At 41.8% G+C, this 21,300-nt stretch overlaps 1 protein-coding gene across 1 annotated transcript in view; it reads left to right on the plus strand.

The window, feature by feature from the left end:
- The first annotated feature begins 221 nt into the window (after positions 1-221).
- SYTL3 (synaptotagmin like 3) overlaps positions 222-21,300 on the plus strand; it is a 32,288-nt gene continuing 11,209 nt past the window's right edge. Inside the window, exons 1-10 of the mRNA XM_056852361.1 lie at positions 222-331; positions 1,532-1,747; positions 4,661-4,725; positions 10,337-10,388; positions 12,865-12,931; positions 15,224-15,296; positions 17,041-17,168; positions 17,445-17,582; positions 17,995-18,173; positions 19,477-19,579. Coding sequence (XP_056708339.1) covers positions 222-331; positions 1,532-1,747; positions 4,661-4,725; positions 10,337-10,388; positions 12,865-12,931; positions 15,224-15,296; positions 17,041-17,168; positions 17,445-17,582; positions 17,995-18,173; positions 19,477-19,579 — 1,131 coding nt within the window. The remainder of the gene's footprint in view (positions 332-1,531; positions 1,748-4,660; positions 4,726-10,336; positions 10,389-12,864; positions 12,932-15,223; positions 15,297-17,040; positions 17,169-17,444; positions 17,583-17,994; positions 18,174-19,476; positions 19,580-21,300) is intronic.

The raw sequence follows: 21,300 nt of genomic DNA on the forward strand, positions 1-21,300 counted from the left end.
TCAGGCACTGACAGTGGGGAAATGATGGTTGGCAGAGAGAGAGGCTTTTTTCATTCTTCTGCAGAAGTATGACACAATGCCAAAGTGCCACTAAAGAAAGAAAGACACTGGCTGCTAAAAGGACTCTCATGTTTCTTCTTTGCTGAACCTTGTCACTAAACAGCATTATTCTTTTGAGATGTTGTGGAATATTCTCTAAAATTGATAAAACCGGTGGGAAAATGTCCCAGGAACTTAACCTCAACTTCCTGAAGGGACTGGAGCAAGAGGTTATTTTGGATGTCTTGTATCGTGACCAAATATTGAGAAAGATGGATGACGAAAGAATAAGGTAAGTTACCATTCTAGAATATGGTGTGTTATTTCCCCCCCCCCCTTTTTGGGCTTTTTCTCGCATGATATTTGCTTTTTCACTGGATTAGTCTAGTGATGAAATTGCTGCTTACATAGTTTGCTGCAGTGTGTTTAGTCATGACCATTCGTACAGGAAAGACTGCTGAAAACCTTACTCAATGCATAAGAATTTATATTGAACTTCCTTATCTCTTTCACAGAAAGTATATAGGGACCAATTTATTGGATTCGTTTTCTCACAGTTTCTGTAACTTCCATTATACCAGATATCTGGAAACCAATTGTGATTTTTCAGTAGAGCTCTCTAGTAAATTTTTCCAAAAGTCTTTAGTTATTTATGGGCCAACTAACAGATCATGTGGAACTCCCAGAGTTCGTCCCCCCCATGTTAAAAACAGCCTTATAGTGTGGTGCCCCTCATTGGACTGGGCTCACAGCATAGAGAGAATGAGTTTAACTTCTATCATTTTTTTGATTTATAGCATCCATCCACAGCTCCCCGTGAGGGAGAACATATCGTTATATGGGAGTTTGTATGTTTCCCCCCATGGGGCAAATTGCAGCTTGGGGGAAGTGATTTAAATTGGAAAAATTATGTGGGGGAAAGGGTTAAACTCCGTCCTGTCATGCCACAGTCCCAGTTCTACTGGAGGGGCTCTGACTGCTTTTAACGTTTGAAAAATAAACAAACAAAAGTGTCTTCTCATCTAAATTGGCCATACGATAGGAGCAAAGAAGCAAGTCCTCTCTCATGTCCCTTGAAGTTAGCCAATATTCTAGCATAACATTACAGTGGGTAGATAAGAGAGGTTTACAGTTGGTTTCAATTTGTGTTATATATTTGTGATATATTTATTATTGTTGCTTTTTAAGGTTGAATTGTATGTTACTTTGTTGTAAGCTACCCCGAGCCTTGCTTTTCAAGGGAGTGGTGGGGTATAAATTTGAGAGCTAATTCAATGTTCCACAGTTTATTTACTTATTTATGGGTTGATCCTCATTTGCATGGGTTCTACATTGCCTCTACTAAGTAAAGTGAATTATGTCCTAAAATGGTTTCAAGCAACTGCCCAGACAGAGATTGCAGCGTTGATAACTGCCCAGAAGCATTTATATTATTGCAGTTGCTTGTCTGTGAACACATGTGCATATTTCTCTTTCTTCTGTTTGAGAGCAGGAAACTAAAAACGCAGCTGCAGCAACTTCGGTGGGAAGGGTCAAAAAGCACAAGCCACGAACACCCGGAGAAGTCATGCGCCCGCTGTCAGAAAGCTCTTGGAGTGCTGATAAATAGAGGGGCTGTATGCAATGGGTGCAGCCATCGAGTATGTCCTGGATGTCGCATCTTTCTGAATCCCTACATGTGGAAATGCACTGTCTGCTACGCGCATGAGTGAGAAATTCTACATCAGTTGTTCAACAATATTTGAATAGGTAGTGGCTATATGTTGCTTGCATCTAGGGTTGCCAACCTCCAGGCAATAGGTGGAGATCTCCCGCTATTACAACTAATCTCCAGCCGATAGAGATCAGTTCACCTGGAGAAAATGGCCGCTTTGGCCATTGGACACTATGGCATTGAGGTCCCTCCTCTCCCCAATCCCCACCCTCCTCAGGCTCCACCCCAAAAACCTCCCACCTGTGGCAAAGAGGGACCTGGCAACCCTACTTGCACCACATCTATTGGTCAGGCAGAATTTTGTCTTAGGCATCAGACCCATGGGAGTTGCAGAGTAACTAGCTACTGGAAAGAAAGATGAAGGGAAGGTTTTTGTATGGGAAGTGGAGGAAGTGGAGAATAGCACAGGTCCAAAAATAATGCAGAGAGGCATTATCAGACTCTTGGGAGAAGAGAAAGGAAGAGACTCTAGGATCTCTGTCCATGCTGCTGCTGAAATGCCCGAAATAGGTCATCCCCCAATTATATGTTACTGTATTTATGGTAAGTATGAGTTGATTTTTCAGAGTGAAAAACTGCTCTCTATTTACTCATAAAATATTTTGCAGAACTGAGGGTTAGCATGTGACACTGCCTGTTAACAAAAGGCTTCAGTTATAGATATGTAAAAACATGGTCAAACCAGTGGGTCATTTAGCTCAGAACTTGAACTACCAGAAATGGCCAGTCAGATGTTTCAGGGAGGCTCGCATGGAAGGCATAATTCTTTTATGAATCCCCTGCAGCTGGTAGTCAAAAACACAGGCCTCCTGTGCAATATTCACTGCAGTATGCAAGCCACTTGCCTCTGTGTAGTCCATCACAGCTGTGTACTGAAAGCACATGGGAGGTCCAACCACAAGAGGCTTTCTCATTTAATCATTGCTGAGAAGGGAAGCTAGCTCCTTCTTATCAGACTGGATGCCAGCCAACAGCAATCCCATCCCTTTCTCAGTCCTCAATCTGCTTCTGGCCTGTACTGTCTTTACAGATGACAATCAATTTCCTCTAGTTGGTATGGAATACCATAGAGTCTCTATAGTATAGGAGACAGGGTATAGCATGCACCCTCTGCAGCCCCTCTAGGCCTTCTATTTCTCCTAGACTCTATGGTATATTCAGAGTCTACCCTCCGCAGTTGCCATTTCTTGAGGAAATTGTATCTGTAGTCTGGAGAGCAGTTGTAATTCTAGGAGAATCCCATGCCACACCTCAGAGTTGGGGACCCTAATTCTGCATATCCTGATGGCAAGCAGTGAATAATTACAAGTTGGTGGTGGAAAGGGCCATCAAGCCTCAGCCAACTTATGGGAACCCCCTAGGGTTTTCAAGGCAAGAGACGAACAGATGTGGTTTGCCATTGCTTGCCTCTGCATAGCAACTCTGAACTTCTTGGTGGTCTCCCATCCAAATACTTACCAGGGATGACCCTGCTTAGCTTCCGAGAGTTGACAAAGTTAACTTCTGTCATTTCATTCTTTATCTGGATTGTTTAAATTGTGTTATCTAGCTCTTTACACAATTACATGTTTTCCCCCAACACAGGTTTGTACTACATGCACCATTGTTTAGTCCGTGTTGCTATCCCTTGAATTAATTAACTAAATTTAGACATATGCAATGTACAGGGGAAACATTTTAGATAGATTTTAAAAAATCCATTAGCCCATGCAGACATAACATTTCCTAATATCTTAACTGAGGTTAAGAACTCCTGTGCACCCCCTTCCTCTTTTCTGCCTGAATTTCTCCCCTTCTAGTGTTTTGTGTGTGTGTGTGAAAAACACAAACAGCAGATGATACTTTGACTTGAAATATACATTGGAAACATTTGGGAACAAACTGGCAGAAGTTAGTTGCAATGAACTCCTGTTCTGTTGCTTTGATTCTGACATAATTGCACCTTTAACAAAAGTATTAGTATTATTTTGGAAGGAAATTTTTAAGGAAATTGAGGCGATTACCAAAGAAAAAACAGAACCCTCAGTGCAGATAGTTTTCCTGAATCTATTTTTGAATGAAAACAGGAATTGTACACAGAAACATTAGTAAGTTTTTTTTATTTTAACAGCGAGGTTGGTAATCGCCGCAAATTGGAAAATGGCAGAAAATATTATGTTGGACAGCTGGCGACAAAAAATAAAAATGTTCATGATTTTGGAAAAAATTACTTTTAATACCAGAGTCATTCAAGGATATAAGGTGGGGGAAGAATTTAATAAGGTGTGGGGTAATTTGTTACTTTATTTCGGAAAAACCTCTGACTGTAATATAAGTAATTTAAGTAATTGGGTAAACCAATATTTTATGTCTTAATGAGCAGAGAATTAGTGGAATGTATTGATGCTCACATTGGGGTTTGCACATGAAGTTCAAGAATGGTCTTTTTCTTTGGTCTATGTAATTTTTGTGATCGTTTTTTTTCTTTCGGTCTTTGTATCTATGCAGTGTTTTTTTCTTTCTTAATTTCTGGTGTTCCTGTGGGTTTTTTTGCACTTTCTAACAAAAATTATTAATTTTTTTTTTAAAGTATTAGTATTGAGCATAGTGTGATATTACCTCTGCACTATGGTTAAAGCTAACCATGAATCTTCCCTCCTCCTTTTGCCCTCACAACAATCCTGCAGGGTAGGTTAAGAGTGAAGAGAGTGACTAGGTTCAATGTGAGATTCACGGCTGAACAGTCCATTGCAAACCACTACATCACATTGGCTTTGAAACCTATTTTACAACCCTGGTTAAGAGATAGCTGAGGTTCCTTTGCTTCTAGAAACTTTGAGAATGATTGTTTTAAATGTCCACGTATGATTATAAAAATCACTCTTGCAAAAGTGTGTATAGAAGATTCAAATGTTTGTTGTTTTGCAGGGATATTAAAGCAAAAGCAGGTGAATGGTTCTTTGAGGAGCGAGCAAAGAAATTTCCAGCTGAAGGTAGTTATGAAAAATAGCTGCAAATCACTAAATGCTGCTAAATGGACTATAAGTTAAATTGCTGATCTGTTGTTTTTGCACTTCACATTATTCTCCCTTAGCAAGAAATAAGATTAATCTGAAATAATGGATCCTCTGGCATGTAAACATGTGAGCTTATAAGACTGCAAAATGCTGTTTGCTGTGGCTACAAACTTGGAGATCTTGAATTATGTTTAAAGTCTTTTAGCTATGTAGAGTGCATTCCATCTAAATTGGTGGTTCCCAAACTTTTTGGGCCCCTGCCTCATTGGTTCCACAAACTCAACCCCAGAGCCCCCTACCCTATAAAAAGCATTATTCAAAATAGGGGTTTGCATGACTTGCTAAAGAAGATAATAACAATAAAATTTCAAAACAGTAACAATTCATTGCACATCTATCAAAAATCGAATTAAAACTTTTTAGTTGAAATTTATTCAATAAACTGATGAACTTGATCCAGTGGTACCAGTTCTTCAAAGTCTGGAAAAAAATTCTGATAGTTTCTACCAAATTTACCAGCATGGTGCCATAGCTTGATCTATTGTAAATTAGTGAACAACACAGTTGAAGGGGCCCACCGCTAGCGCCCCCTGCTGCCCCCTTGCCTCTTAGTGCCCCCCTAGGTAATCCCCCCCAGGGGGTGGTACTGCCCTCTTTGGGAACCCCTGATCTAAATTATAAATGTTTACTATGGATAACTGTTTATATTAGACCTGTGTTGATAGCCATTGGCAGCAGTGCATGCCTCTTACATAATTCCTGTTCTTATACTGGAGAAATATGTGCACACCAGCCTGTTCGGTGTGTGCAGAATGCACAAGTAATCTGAACTGGACAAACATTGAGACTTGATTAAATGAAGACTGTGGTCTGGATCCAAAGGTAACCTTCTGTCCATGGAAGGAGTCATTCTACTCAGAAAAGAAGTCCTGTGAGTGGGAGGACCTGGTTGGATCATTGTGCATATACAAAATGACTAGCCATAAAGAAAATGCAATAAAAGCTTCCTGAACTGGGGAAGCTGATCATGAAGGAGGGCATGCAACATGTCTGTGCTGATGGAACAGCCCAACATTTCTGAAGTACTACAAATGTAGCTAAAAACTAAATGGGGAGAACCAACGATGCCTGCGGGGCATCTGGCTTATATGTTCCAGCTGGATACATTCCATCCCTTAGATGGAGAATTTAAAGGTCTCTTTTATAAGAAAAGAGAATGTTTTACAGATAAAAACAGAGAGATGCATGTAACACCCTAATTCGTATAACAACCACTTTCTAAGTACCCTTAACCACCAAATTAAATTGCTGAAGGCTCTATTCCTTTCCGTCTGCTGCATGCTGGATTTTTATCTGCTTTGCCATTGCCTGCCTTGCATTGATTTGAAAGCTAAGAACTTGCTTGTTCTTTTGGTTTAGGGTATTTCTGAAAAACATAACTGTACATCAGCAGCCGCAGTGTGTAAAATGGCAGGCTAAACACAGCGTGGCGCCCGTGTTATTACAGGAACTAAATTTTAAAGTGTGATAACTTGATCAACTCACGAAACAACATTTGAATACACATCTGCTGAATAAAAGTCCCTTAGGAGAGTTGCAAAAAAATTGGCAATGCTATTTTGAGTATGCAAAATTGTAATTTTTGGTGAATCTACTGCTATATAGAAATTATATAAGTGGCTCATTCAAAGCGAGGCTCCCAGCACCTGGGTGAATACGCAGCAAAGCACAGGGAGCTGGGCTGAGACGCCGCCCTTGCTTTGCCGCCGGCCGCCTGAACAGACACGGGAGAGCCCACCTCCGGCCGGCAGCCCTTGGCTGTCCGCACTCCAGTGGCCACCGGCCTTCCCACAAACTCCGGCTCGTTCTCGCCCTCCCCAACACAGGCAGGCAAACTGGCGCTCTGCGGTTAGTCGGAGCTGTGCATATAGAAATTATATAAGTACTTTATAAGAGCTGAATAAGATGTTGCTAGAGTAGAGTGCTAAATATAATAACTTCATTAATGAATAGCTTTTTAAATAGAATATTAATGAATCAGTATTAGGAGGGGGGAAAGCAAGTTCAAAATTAGACAATAGAAACAGTTATGTAGGGTTAGCAGGATTGTAGCGAACTTTCCTTTCCTTTTATTCCTTAGAAGCTCCTTGATCAATTGATCTTGAGCAGCATATATCTAGTGCTGGAGGGATATAAGGACTGAAAAATCTTGCCACTGACAATGTAGCCTTGGGGTCCCTATCACTTAGTAAAAAAGGCATTATGTCAGTCACAGAGGCATTGGATTTGTATATTAAAAGGGGGGAAATATAGTGCGATCGAAGTTCCTCGTAAAAGCAGCATTCCAAAAGGGCATGGGCTAATGAGTCAATAGAGCCAGAAGAGCAAGGGCAGATCCTGTCTGAGTATGGTATATTCAGAATTCTGCCCTGCATTACCATAGAAGGGTTAGCATTCAATCTAGCCGAGCAAAAAGCTCTACAGAGACGAGGAGTTGTCAGATAATATGTATAGGCAGGCAGACCACGTGGAGGGGGTATTCTGAAGAACTGGGATGAACAGACGCGACGAGCATGAAAAGTAGTGCTGTTATAATCGAGCTCTTTAATGCGCTTTTTAATTTTGGCAAAAGCTTCAGTTTTCCCAAGATCTGATAACATATCCTGCGAGAAGCCCAGCAACGCCAGTTTCTCATCTAAGATTTTTTGCCATGAGGATTTGAAAGAGTCATGCTTCAGAGAAGCTAGGAACCCCTCAGTGCTAAAGCGCAGCTTAAGGTGTAGTTTCAAGGCAGCCAACCACGCCCTAGCTTCAAGTGACATTTGGCCAAACTCAGAATGAAGAGTAACTCCAGCAACACATCGAGGGGCATTTAGGAGTTTTCGTAAGAACTGAAGCAGTGGACGATCTATAGATATATTGATGACTGTTATCCAGATGGCAACACCAAAGAGGATAATTGGGGTAATTTTCAGGTTAAAAATCTGAATTGCCCCTGGAGTATATTTGCCACCTTTGGTGTGAAAAAAGTTGACAATAGCATCAACCCCAGGTTTAATTTTGTCGGACACTGCTTTTTGATGGGCATTCCAATTTAGGTTATGGGAAAACAGAATGCCAAGGTAAACAAACTCCTTGACTTGGTCAACCTCAAAGCCATCTAATACCCAGCGAAAAAGAGGCATTTTTCTCCTCTTAGTGAAGATCATAATCTTAGATTTATGATGGTTTATTTTAAGACCTTCCCTAGAGCAGTACTCAGAAAAAATTTGCAAGGATCTTTTCAAACCAATTCTTGTGCGGGGCATGGGAACCAGGAGCACATGACCAGGGCCCTGACTCAGAGCCAAACCCTGGCCTGCTTGGGCCAGGAGCCTGGGAGCCGTGGTGTCAGGCTAAGGGCCTGACATTAATGAAATCTCAACAGCCTTGCTGTGCACAGGCTTGTAGCCAAATACATTTGTTTTCCTAGTTTATGACTCTTCTGAAAGAAGAATTAATAGGCTAAAGGAAAACAGGAAACCAACATGGTAATGATTACTCTGTTAATTTGTTGTTCTTCACAATAATTTCAGTTTGGGCAACATGAACATTCTGACATATGCTGTAACAGCAGGGAACTGCAGAAATTAGAACTGTCCATTAAAATATAATTGATGTCATCTAACCATTTCACCAATTTAAAATATTAATGTTTCTGAAACCTCAGCCTAGGTGTCTTTTGAGATTTTGAAGGATTTGTGTGATAGCTTACAATTTAATAAAGGCAGGATACTTTTCCTTCTCATGAGCTGTATTTTTTTCCTACTTAATGCACCAGAGTCAAATAATCTCCACCCCACAAAAAAGTGTGCTTCTAAGTCTCAACTCAACCAGTTAGGTTAAATTTTAACAGATTAAAATTGGCCCCTATCAATTACCATTTAAAATGTTCGAAGTTCTTTATGACGATTGTTCTTACAATGTGACATGGTGGGGAGCACTGGTCTAAGTCTACCATCCAACCATCTGTGGACTTCGTGGAGTGAGACTTTCCTGCTTCCCCCTCCTGCCACAACCCAATGGCTTCTAATTTTTTGAGCTAGCTCCTAAAGCCAAATAATATTTATCAAGACTTGTGTTTGGGTATCCTTTTGAATTACCCACATAGGCTGCTTCCACACAGAGATGATTTTACTTCCACACGGAGATGATTTTCCATGTAGCTCTCATTGCTGTTGTAAACACGGAGGCATTCAATGTGGGAATGGAGAATGCACACATCAGTTTTCCTAGCACTTCCCTTGCCTCAGTCCCCACAACCACCAATCCACACCCTCTACTAAAAGGTTTTAAACTGGAAACTGTTAGATCATTGTAGCATTCTAACAATCTATTTTTTAAACAGTCTTTATTTTTTGAAAAACTCTCTAGCATTTTATGTTTGGAAGCTATAAGTGGAAATGTGCAGCCTGCACCTTTTGCCTTACAACTCCGCAAGGAAAGGGGCTAGATAGTTTTAAAAAACCCCAGAAAGCTAGGAATACCTAGACTGTGACAATGAATTGTTATAACATTATAGCACTATAGCAATGTGTCAACTACCAACAATATTCTCTCCCCCCCCCCCGCTCCAAATCCCTCCAGTAGTGTTGGGGGAAATGGTGGGAGTAGGGACTAAGGTAAGAAAAACAGTGCTGCTTCCAAACGGCACTCTGATTGTGACCTTTCCAAAAAGGTCACACCAAACTAAGGGAAAACACAGAAGCAGGATGAATAGAGGACAGTGTTATGTGGGTGCCCCACAAAATAGTGCTGCTGTTTGGATGCCAAGGCAGAGCAGAGCAAATGTGTAGAAGCACCCTTTGTAGAGTAGTGAAGCTGGAGCAAAAGAGTTTTTCCAACAGATTTCTTGTACAATCTATACTCACCTCCCTGTTTTGGTGGCATAACCTGACATAGAAGATGAGGTAGTTGATTATTGTGAGAAAATAATCAATATCACTTATTTAGCTGATTATAACAGTGTAAGAGTCACCTTCTGTATTGTTTTAGTTAATAATTTATCTAAGACACAATGATTACCTTTGTAAGTAGCTGTGATAAGCAAAATGAGATTTCTGCTGTTAATTATTGATGCTTGGTGCCTTTGCTGTGTGCTATTCATTTGTTGCGTGCGATTGGTCACTCGGCTCTCTTGAATTGCAACTATTGCTTAGCTGATTGCAGTGACAAAGTTTAGTGAGCAGGAAGATAATCGTTATTGTTCATATTTGTATGCAGATTTTTAGCGTTCCCAATGTGTTATAAATGTTCAGAATAACAGTACCTTTTCTCTGATTAACCTTTTTTTCATTTAATTGTACTGATAAGTGATTTTCTGACTACAATTAAAGTTTCTACTATTGATGATTGGACATTGGAGAAAAGTCTGGAAGAACACTTTTAAAAATATCACATTTCTTTTAACTTGCTCACAAAATCTTTTGAGAACCCCTAAGGGTGGGCAACATGAAAAAAAAGTCTAAACGCTACAACAGAAAGAACCATGTGATTGCAGTTTTATTGGTGCCAAATGACCTTGGTGGGTTGTCTTTTTGTTTCATAGATAGGCACGAAACTGCTGGCATAAAGCTCCTGAAATCTTATCAAAAACTAAGGTAAGGTTAAGAAGGACATTGTGTCCTAGAGAAGCCAATGCAGTACTGGGAGTATACTGTACAATACAGAACAGACTGTCCCATGTAATTTGCAGCAGGTGTCAGTGTTTGTTATAAGTTTGTCATAAGAAAGCAGAGTTCTGTTCTGATGGTTCTAATGAAATTTCTGAATAACTTTGTGAACAAGTAGGCATTAACTGAACCTAGGGCTGCTGCCAGAATGGCTACCTTGTGTTAAGTCCCCTGCTTCTCTATCTGTAACTATTAGTGCAGTTTATGCCATGACTCGATGTCATTTATGTGTGTATTTCACAACCCTCAGCAGTCAGTGATGCAGAGATGGGGCGGGGAGATGCACAGTGTAACGAGATCAGGACATGGGGCAAATTATACTAGACGAGAAGTGGTGGGAATCTTTCCATGTTGCTGCCATCATAAATGTTTATTGTGACACTTAACTCCACCCTTTAGTTGGCCTAAGTGCATATGATTTATTTCCATCAACTTCCTGATTACTCTAAACATAAAGATCCCCTGTGCAAGCACCGGGTCATTCCTGACCCATGGGGTGACGTCACATCCCGTCATTTACTAGGCAGACTTTGTTTTACGGGGTGGTTTGCCAGTGCCTTCCCCAGTCATCTTCCCTTTACCCCCAGCAAGCTGGGTACTCATTTTACCGACCTCGGAAGGGTGGACATCTGAGTCAACCTTGAGCCGGCTACCTGAAACCAACTTCCGTTGGGATCGAACTCAGGTTGTGAGCAGAGCTTTTGACTGCAGTACTGCCGCTTACCACTCTGTGCCATGGGGCTGATTACTCCAGCAGCCCAATTAATGGCTATTTATTGGGGCTCTGCTGAAGGTAATTTGTGAGGGATGGTGGGGGAAAGTCTCAGATTACATGTGGCAATTCACAATTCAATAGTTGCATTCTAGTATGCTCTGAAAAATGGCAAAGATCCTTGGGCGAACTGTTAGATTATGCAGTCATCCAGCATAGTATAGCAGAATGTCTTAGGCTAGGCCTACCTACATTCTGAGCTGAAACACCTTATTTAAAAGACTCTTGCTTTGATTTCATTGGGACTTTCCCCCCTGTAATATTTTTTAGTGCTAAGGTTGAGCTCTTATTTTAAGTGGATGGGCAATTCAGTCATATGAGCCCACATTAACCACAGTTAGCGTAGAATTGGACACTTGGAAAGCTATTTAAGAAGAACCCCACTCCCAAATTCTTATACCTGGGGAAGACCAGCACAGAATTGTTCCTGCTTTCCTTTGATCCAAGAGGCCTTGTGATAAATTTCAGCCATGGCCATACAAAGCGCTGCCTCTTCTTTGCCCTGCCTCCAGCACTGTAGTAGAATTAACTTACCAAAGTTTGACATCACCAATGATAGCTTCAAGTCAGTATGATAATAGCTATCCCTTTAAAGAGATGGACTGAGCCCCGCGGCACGGAGTGGTAAGCTGCAGTACTGCAATCAAAGCGCTGCTCTCGACCTGAGTTCAATCCCAATGGAAGTCGGTTTCAGGTAGCCTGCTCAAGGTTGACTCAGCCTTTCATCTTTCCAAGGGCAGTAAAATGAGTACTAGGGTTGCCAACTTCCAGGTACTAGCTGGAGATCTCCTGCTATTACAACTGATCTCCAGCCAATAGAGATCAATTCACCTGGAGAAAATGGCCGCTTTGACAATTGGACTCTATGGCATTGAAGTCCCTCCCCTCCCCAAACCCCATCCTCCTCAGGCTCTGCCCCAAAAACCTCCTGCCGGTGGCGAAGAGGGACCTGGCAACCCTAATGAGTACCCAGCTTGCTGGGGGTAAAGTGTAGATGACTGGGGAAGCCAATGGCAAACCACCCCGTAAATGTTGTGATGTGACATCACCCCTAGGGTCAGTAATGACCTGGTGCTTGCACAGGGGACTACTTTAACCTTTACCTTAAAGAGATACTTCCTCTTTAATCAGGTTTGTGGTTGCCATTGCTTAGGAAGCTCAAACTCTGCTGTTTATGATATAATGGATCATTTTCCCCTTTGCTAAGGTAACATGCTCACATGTTTCAGTGAGGATTTTGACTTATCTCAGAAGGCTAACATGAGGTTGATAGGCTATGTTGGTCCAGTCTGTTTGGAAACTTAGGGACTTGGAGCAGGCCCTTCTGAGTAGTGCTGTATCAGTTACAGCATTCTTTCTGTAGGAACTTGCTATACCCACTTGCTCCATGGATTTAGGCATTAGAAGAGGATTTTCCCTCCTTTTGTCAGTTGTCTGCTCTCTAGAATCTTATAAGTTGTCAACTGTTTATGCTGCATATCATCATCTTTATTGTGAACTATCCTGGGCAGTCATCTGTGGTTGGTGAATTTTAAACTGCAATGGTAAATAAAGTGGTAGGAGAGAATGGTGATGTGGAAATCTATTTAAATCTTTTTTTTATTATGTTCTTTCCCCCCCTTACATTCTTAGTAACATTTCTGTGGTTCCTCCAACCCCACCTCCATTTTCTGAGTCGACAAGTGGAGTTAATACAGTGGTAAAGTATACTTCTGTCTTTCAGTTGAATGGGCTAATTTTGGCCTACTGCTTTTAGTGTGGTCAGCTGTTATTTCCCTTGTGCACAGTCTTTTCCCCATTTTTTTAAATTTTAATCTTTTAGTCCTTGTTTCAGAGGATGACATTATGACACTGTGGGTGTAAGTCAGTTTATGAGGGCATATTAGATGTGATAGTGGCAGACGTGTGTGTTTAAACCCTAGATCTGTTACAATCAAGTGAGTGTGGGGGAACTCCCTCTTCATTTGAGCTTACCCTCCCTTTAGTTTGCCTCCCAACTTCATTTATCCCTCAGCCTGATACAGGAAGTGACTCCAGATGGGAGATTTTGGGGAAGAAGGCACTAGAGATGTCAGTCATTTTCATTACTTAAATGGAATTCCCCTCCTACCTACATGATTGTGGTAGATCTGGGTTTAAGCATATGGATCTACTGCCATCGCATGTAGTTTGCCTTCCATCCCTGAGCCTCAATCAGAATCACAGCCACTCACACTTGCAGTAGCTTCCTATCTGCAACAGTAACACCGCCATAATATGATACTTGACATGACAGTTCATTTCCACCTCAGGTTGGCATTGGAACAACTGGAACATATCCCCCTCTTTGGCCCTACTGTCCAGTCCCAACCTTATAGCTACCACCTCTCTTCTTATTTACCTTACTTCATTTTCAGAATTAAAGAACACCCCATCCCTAATACTAGGGTTGTGACCCAGAGGCAGGCAATGGCAAACCACCTCTGAATGTCTCTTGCCTTGAAAATCCTATGGGGTTGCCATAAATTGAATGTGACTTGATAGCTCACAAAATATGGCCTCCTTGAATTAATACATCTCATACAAAATGAAATCTGGGGAAAACATCTGGACTGCACTATGCACTTTTTCTGTTCCGAATGCCTGAATCAGATTAGGGCACAGAGTTTCTAAGCACTTTCTCCCTACTTTAAAACTTGGTATGACCTGGATGGCCCAGGCTAGCCTGATCTCGTCAGATCTCAGAAGCAAAGCAGGGTCAGCCCTGGTTAGTATTTGGATGGGAGACCACCAAGGAATGCCAGGGTTGCTGTGCAGATGAAGGCACTGGCAAACCACCTCTGTTAGTCTCTTGCCATGAAAACCCCAAAAAGGGGTCGCCATAAGTCGGCTGCGACTTGACGGCACTTCACACACACACACACACACACACACACACACACACACACACACAGGACAGGGAAGAGTAACAAACAGGCTTCTGCCTGGGTTTAAAAACTAATTAAAAAACTTATTTGATGAAAGGCGGAGTTAATATTTCAGAGGCATATAAATACTTTATGCTAGTGGTTCTCAACCTTTTTCTGACCGTGGCCCCCTTCCGACCTTGTTTCCTTCCTGTGCCCCCCCACCTCGTCCTACTGGTAGAAAGGTAGCTATTTAAATGTTTTGTTTGTAAATAGCCAAGGAACAAAGAAGCATAAACAGCCACACAAAATGCACACGTGCAGTTCTTATTGGGAAACTGAAATTTACTAAAAAATACCTCACAAAAATGGAATACAACATGCTAATAAACAACAATGTTCACATACAAGGGAGAACAGAGCCTCTACCACGGTTGCACAAGATTACAGTGATACAAAAACCCATAGTTGCAAACAATGCATAGAAGGGCAATGAAGGAAGTCATGTGTTAGGTTTTCATATGTTTCTGTTTTCTTCACTTCTCACTTCCCTCTGTGGCCCCCTAGTCTCGTGCCATGGCCCCCCATTTACGCAATTTTCACCTGTGACCCCGTTGGAATATCCCTGGGGCCCCCAGGGGGCCATATGGCCCCAGGTTGAGAAGCACTGCTTTATGCGGTGGGAAGGCTGGGGAAAATTGACTGTTCTTAAATAGTTGATGGTAAGAAGCAGAACAATGGTGTAACGGCAACTGTGGATAAAATTACTTCTTTTGTGCATAAATCTGCTTACATAGAATTTAGCAAGCCTGAAACGGATAGGGATTTAGAAATATTTGTTTGTTGTCGTTGTTGTCTTTATAGACTCCCAGGGCTTTGGGAGATGCCAAAGGACTGGACTGAGCTCTCTTGTCTGTTTGCAGACATTTATAGTTCCATCCCTGCCAGGACATTTGCCAGAATTGCTTGGCTGTAGAAGCAGTAGCTCTGATTGCAAGACTTGCACACATGCTTCCTTTGCCGTTTCTAAGGGCATGTGATACTAGAAGCCTTGATAACACAGCTCCTCATTTTATCTCTTTATCCATTTTGTTTTTATATCACAGGAACATGACCAGAAGAAAGGTTTCCATAGGTCTGTGGAAAACCTGTTTCTGTCTTTTACCACTCATATAAGAAGTAAGTGTTTGTAAAGACTTTCACTGTTCTAAAACCTGACTTAGATGGCCCAGGCTAGCCCAGTTTGGAAGCTAAGCAGGGTCAGCCCTAGTTAGTGTTTGGAGGGGAGACTACCAAGGAAGTGCAGGGTCACTACGCAGAGACAGCCAATGGCAAACCACCTCTGTTTGTCTCCTGCCTTGAAAACCCTACAGGGTCGCCATAAGTCAGCTGTGACTTTACGGCACTTTCCACCACCAAAACAATGCTGCTATGAGACCAATTCTAAGCGAGTCTACTTGGTGTCCACAGCATGCTTATAGACATGCATCCCCCTTTCCCAATGTATTGTGTTCAACAAAACCTGTTGGAAACCTAGCTCTGTGAGGTTCTTCAGCTGCCCTCGGCAATCCCAATAAGTCACTTGCTCAGCCAGGTGAATCAGAAGCAGGTAAACATTTATTGAGGAACACGTAGGAATACAACATGAGCAATCCACGAGTTCAAAGCTGCTAATGGCGAACCAAACTACAAAGCATAACTTTAAGCACAGAGTCATCCCAGGTGCAGAAGCAAGCTGCCTGGGAACAAGGTGATAACAGAGCCTAGCAGGAAGGGGGGAGGGAGTAAGCCATAATACTGAAAGTGCCTACATGAAACTCAAGGCCAGAGCAAAGGGAGGGGGAAGGAGTGGGGCAGCTTGACCCATTCCGAGAAACAAAACGAAAGAACAACACTTGCACAGGAATTGGCCTAACTCATGTCAAGAGCCTGCCTGGACTCCTGGCAGGCTGAATAGCATAACGAATCGACACACTTGAACAGAAATAAGTATAACTCTGAAAGAGAAATAAGCATGACTCTGACAAGCTCCTCTATGCATCTCTCCAGGAAGAATCACCTGAGGGCCAAACTGGACATGATGGCAGCCACAGGGTCTCCACCATTTTAAAAATGACACGAGGCCAAACTAGATGGGATGATGCCCACAGGTCCAACCCATGGGATTTAGAGAGATTTAAAAATGCCTCAAGGGCCGGATCAGGCCCACAGTGCAGTGGGCTGAGGTGCTCTTGCCCCCACCTCCCTGCACCTTTTCAAGTGCTGAAATAGCAGTGGCGGGGAGGGGGCTGCCTGTGCAGCAGTTTCAGGGCTTGAAAAGGCATGTGCCCGGGGGAGGGGGGACACACAAGTACCTCAGCCAGCTGCACTGTGGGCCTGATCCTCGTGGCATTTTAAAAATCTCATCAGTTGGACTCATGTCTAGTTTGGCCCTGACAATTGTCAGTTGAACAGATTCCCCTGATGAAGGTAACGACATGCGCCAAGGACTAGATATTTTGCTAAATAACCTTACTTAATTGGCTTTGATTCTTGTATTTTTTCTGGGTTTTGGTGTGCCCTCTGCCTTTTTGTTCCTCCCAGCAAGCACTCCTTTGTATGTGGCAAGCATGCATGTCCTGCAATGTGTACATCAGCACTTAGTTGAAATTACAGTTGGAGTTCAGATTAGCAGAGTGTAAACATTTCAGGATGGATCCTACCACTCCACTGAGCAAAGTTTGTTGTATTCCTCCAACTTAAGCGGCTCTTCCTTCAATGGAAATGCCACATAAATTGGAGGAAGGCTCCTTGTAGGAAGGTTGGATGGCTCCACCAGATGGAACTATTGTTTTTCTTTTTCACAATTATCACAAACCCAGCTTAAAATGTTAAAATATTGCATATATGTTCTTGTTTTTTCCACTTTCTCTTATTTTTCTAGGTATCTCAAAGTCCCAGAATGACATGGTAGTTGACAAATGTCTTCTAACGGCTGATTATGGGCAGGAGATGGAACTAAAGAAAGAGAAGAGGAGCCAGTCTGATACTGCCATTGATATTGCAAACAGGGTATTTGCACGTGTCTTAAAGGGCAGTTTAGAAAATAAATTTATCCAGTGAACTTAGCATTGTCTTCTGAAAGCAATACCGGTTCTGCAGCCAGAAAGCACAACAGATTTTGAGAATAGCTGATTACCTTTAATTGACAGAGTACTTGCAGGTCCGGGCCTTCCAGTACTGTGATCTTTTTGAGTGGGAGAGTTTCTTATATGAATGACGCTTCTGCACCTTCTGAAAATTGTTGGGTGCACTGTCTTAAGCAAACGAAAGAACATTTGTTTACAGGTAAAACAGGCCCCGAGTCTTCAGCGACTTATAAGTGGAGCACAAGAAGACAGTGTAATTACTTCTGAACGGGATTCCATCCAAACGGTTGTGCCATCTAGTCCCCAGAGTGGCATATTTTCTGCAGGCATAAAACGAGTAAGTACTGATCCTGTTTTCATCCTGTGTTACCTTCCCAGTGCTGGGAAACAGATTGCTGAAATAGATGATTGAAGCTTAAATATTCACTGGTGCTATTTTTAGTCAAACAGTGGGAAATTCCCTCCACCCAAAATATACGGAGTTTCACAAACCCTTATAAGACTGTAGAGAGCTTATGTTTCCAACTGACCTTTCTGCAGTTCCTGTCAGCAGGGCATAGGTGTGGACACAGCACCATTTGCCGAAGGCAGCAAAAGTTAGACTGCTACCAGGAAAGCCAGAGACGTGGGCAATCTTCTTCTGAAGTGAAGGTGGCTGTAGTATTCTATATGTTGCATAGGAGTGAAGTCTAAAGAGAGATACATGAATAGTGGCTTTGACAATATTTCTATTCTTTGTCTTTTTACAGGGTAGTTTGTATAGCATAAACAGTACTTGCAGTGAGGCTGGCAACTTTGAGAAAGCTGATGTCAGTGGTGAAATAGAATTTGCCATCAGATATATTTTCAAATCAAGCATTTTAGAAATATGCATAAAGGCCTGCAAGAATTTGGCTTATGGAGAGGAAAGAAAGAAAAAATGCAACCCGTAAGTTTCTTTTGTTTTGTGTGTGGGGGAAAAAAGGCAGCAGTTGCATTAACCTACAGGGACTAATGTGGGTCACAAACTAATTGAAATAATCTATTAACTTCCAGCTAGACGGGGTATACTTGCAGAAATTAATTTTGCTGCAAATGTTTACTGGCCAGAAGGGGGCGAAAGACGGAGTTATTTAGGAAGATACCCCATTGCAGATGGTACTTCCCTAGACAATAGATTTTTAAAGTAGTCTGGATAAGTGAGTGTGATTTAGAGCAGTGTCATATGTTGTTTTTTAAGAATTTGAGTCACTTTCTTTTATACTGACAGTAACACTAGCTATATATGAAAACTGAACCTGACAAATGTTTCTATTGGTTTCCATAACATTTCAGTCCCTATACTGGACTTACATTTTCCTTCCTCCTGTAAACTAGAGTCCCTTACTCCTGGAAGAGAATGATATTAAACCCCTTTAACTGTTCTGTTTGGGTAGAAATTTGGTAAACCCAGGTTTTTCTAAAGGAGGTTAAGGGTTTTTTAAAAGTATGGCCACTCCTCCCTTTTTCTTATCCTCCCTAAATGGCCGGGGGACATCACTTTTTGTACCAGGGCTGTTTTGCATATGTCTGTGCATCATCCTGATTTCTTATCACTTGTTGCTTGGCAGCTAAATGTGTGAACTGACACCTAAAATGTGTTACTCTGAAGTAATAAGGAAGCTCTAACTGAGGTATAAATAACTCATTGACACATACCAGTAATCAACATTAAAATGTGAATATATCCCACAGTGCCCTGACCTGGATAGCCAAGATCTCAGAAGCTAAGCAGGGTCGACCCTGGCAAGTATTTGGATGGGAGACCTCCGAGGAATACCAGGGTCATGATGTGGAAGCAAGCATTGGCAAACCATCTCTGAACATCCCTTGCCTTGAAAACCCCACCAGAGGTCTCCATAAGTCAGATGTGCTGGGGGGATTTTCATTACTTATAACTCCTCCCAATAAGAACCTGTGACAGATACTCACACAGCTACATTCCAGAGAGTAACCACAACACCAATGATTGTGGAGGAAATATTGTGGTTTGAATGCTCACAAATGAATATATCTCTAGAAGCATGAGGGAAAATGTGAGAAATATGTGCAATAAATGATGAACTGTAACATCAGGCCTAGAAAGCTGTAAGAACAAAACAAAAAACCCTCTGAATGTTGCAGAAATTAATGAGTAGCAAACATTGGCTATATTCTCTACCTTCCTTCCTTTTAACTGCTCTTAACTGCTGACTCCATCTCTAAATTACAAGGTATGTCAAGACTTATTTGTTACCAGATAAATCTCCTCAGAGTAAACGGAAGACATCTGTCAAAAAGAACACAGTGGATCCTGCTTTCCATGAAACGTTAAAGGTACATTGCAGCAATAGTCTTAATCCAGATATCTCTCTCCTCACTTACTGTTTCTCAAACAGCAAAATTCTCCCTGACATTTCAGGAAATGTCCAGTGAAGGAAGATCGGTTAAAGGCATATTTAAGCCAGTTCATGTACAGGACAGCCAAATCAAGCTACCCTGTAAGAGAGAGCAGATGCAATCAGAATAAGAGGAGCAGCTTAAAACAGCTCCATCAAACCAGAACCTAGGAAGGCAGAGCTACTTGTTTTTTTTCTGCAGAAAATTGATTGTAGCTTGAATTACGTTATGGCAATAAGTTTCTAGAATGTACTATCTGAACAATGCAAAGCCTGTCCAGAACAATATTAATACACATGGGTTGTGCAGCTTACAAAGGATATCTTTGACTTGCACTTCGTTATGAGTGAATTAATTTTTTACAAAATTTAAAGGAAGTGTCTCACGCAATGTTAATGCATTAATCATGTAGCTGTTTGAATACTTAAGCCAATAGGAGATAATGTCCACTATATAAACTTCCTCTCCTTGCCAATGTCTCATTCATCACTGTTACAATGGCATGTTCACATACAATGTTTCAGTTGTCACATTAAAAGGCATTGGGAGACGGCAGTTTTGCTGGCTACTGTGACTCATCAGTCCAGAGTTTAGGGACGTTCATCCTGACTTCATAGACAGGAAGATTGCATATGAAGGGCTTGCAAAACTCTCAGAGCTGTTATTTGCCTATCTTCCTGCCTAATAGATAGATGGGGAGCTCTCCATTAGTGTATTCATTGAGCCATCACGATAGGGTAACAAGATCAGAGCGGAACTCAGAGCACCTTTCCCTTTTAGAACTGAGTAGAAGATGCAGTTTAACCAACTGTAGCTGAAATTACTTGTCCCTGCCTGACAAGCTCATCTGCTGAAATTTCCTCTTCTACACAATTGTAAAAAGAACAGGTGTGTCTCTGCATCTGGTCACTCTACCTAAACCACCAGAACAGATGATTGGAGGCACAGCATTAACCCAATGTCAATTGTACAGTAGTATGCTGTTTTGTTGGCCAATGGAGTATCTCAGTATTATTGGTGCCATAACAATCAAAATGTTACTACATCACTCCTTGAAGCATCCATAGTAGGAAGATAGACCTTTGAACAGGAAGCAATTTTTGTTGTGGGGGTTTGGAAACATTGTGGCTGCTTAGCTACCATGATAATTCTCTCCTGCCTATTTTTTCTAGCAAAAATCAAAATACAGATCTTACCCCACTTTAATTTGTGGTTTCTGGGTGATTGGTGCTCTCATTCAGAGTGCTGATCACCCCATAATGGTGTAATCTTGGGATGCTTTTTTAAAAAGTTGTTGGATCTTATGTATAACTCAACATCTGCCTAGGGGGGGATCGTCCACAAGTTTGTCAGACACTGTTGTTCTCCTTTTGTTCCCTGTGAGATAAGCAACTTTAAAAAGAGATAAAATTGAAGTTTCCAAACACCCCTCAAGATCAGCCCCACATAGAGCTCATTGCAGTAATCTAATCTAGATGTAACCAGGGTATGTACCACAGTGGCCAGATCTTTTCTGTTCAGGAAAGGCCGCCGCTGGCTAACCAATCAAAACTGGTAAAAGGCACTCTTGACCAGAGCTGCCACCTGCTTATCCAAGAGCTCTCCCAGACTACGGACCTGTTCCTCTAAGGTGTGTGCAACCCCAATCCAGAATGGGT

Source organism: Euleptes europaea, chromosome 7 (assembly GCF_029931775.1).
Source record: "Euleptes europaea isolate rEulEur1 chromosome 7, rEulEur1.hap1, whole genome shotgun sequence".
Classification (NCBI taxonomy): Eukaryota; Metazoa; Chordata; class Lepidosauria; order Squamata; family Sphaerodactylidae; genus Euleptes; species Euleptes europaea.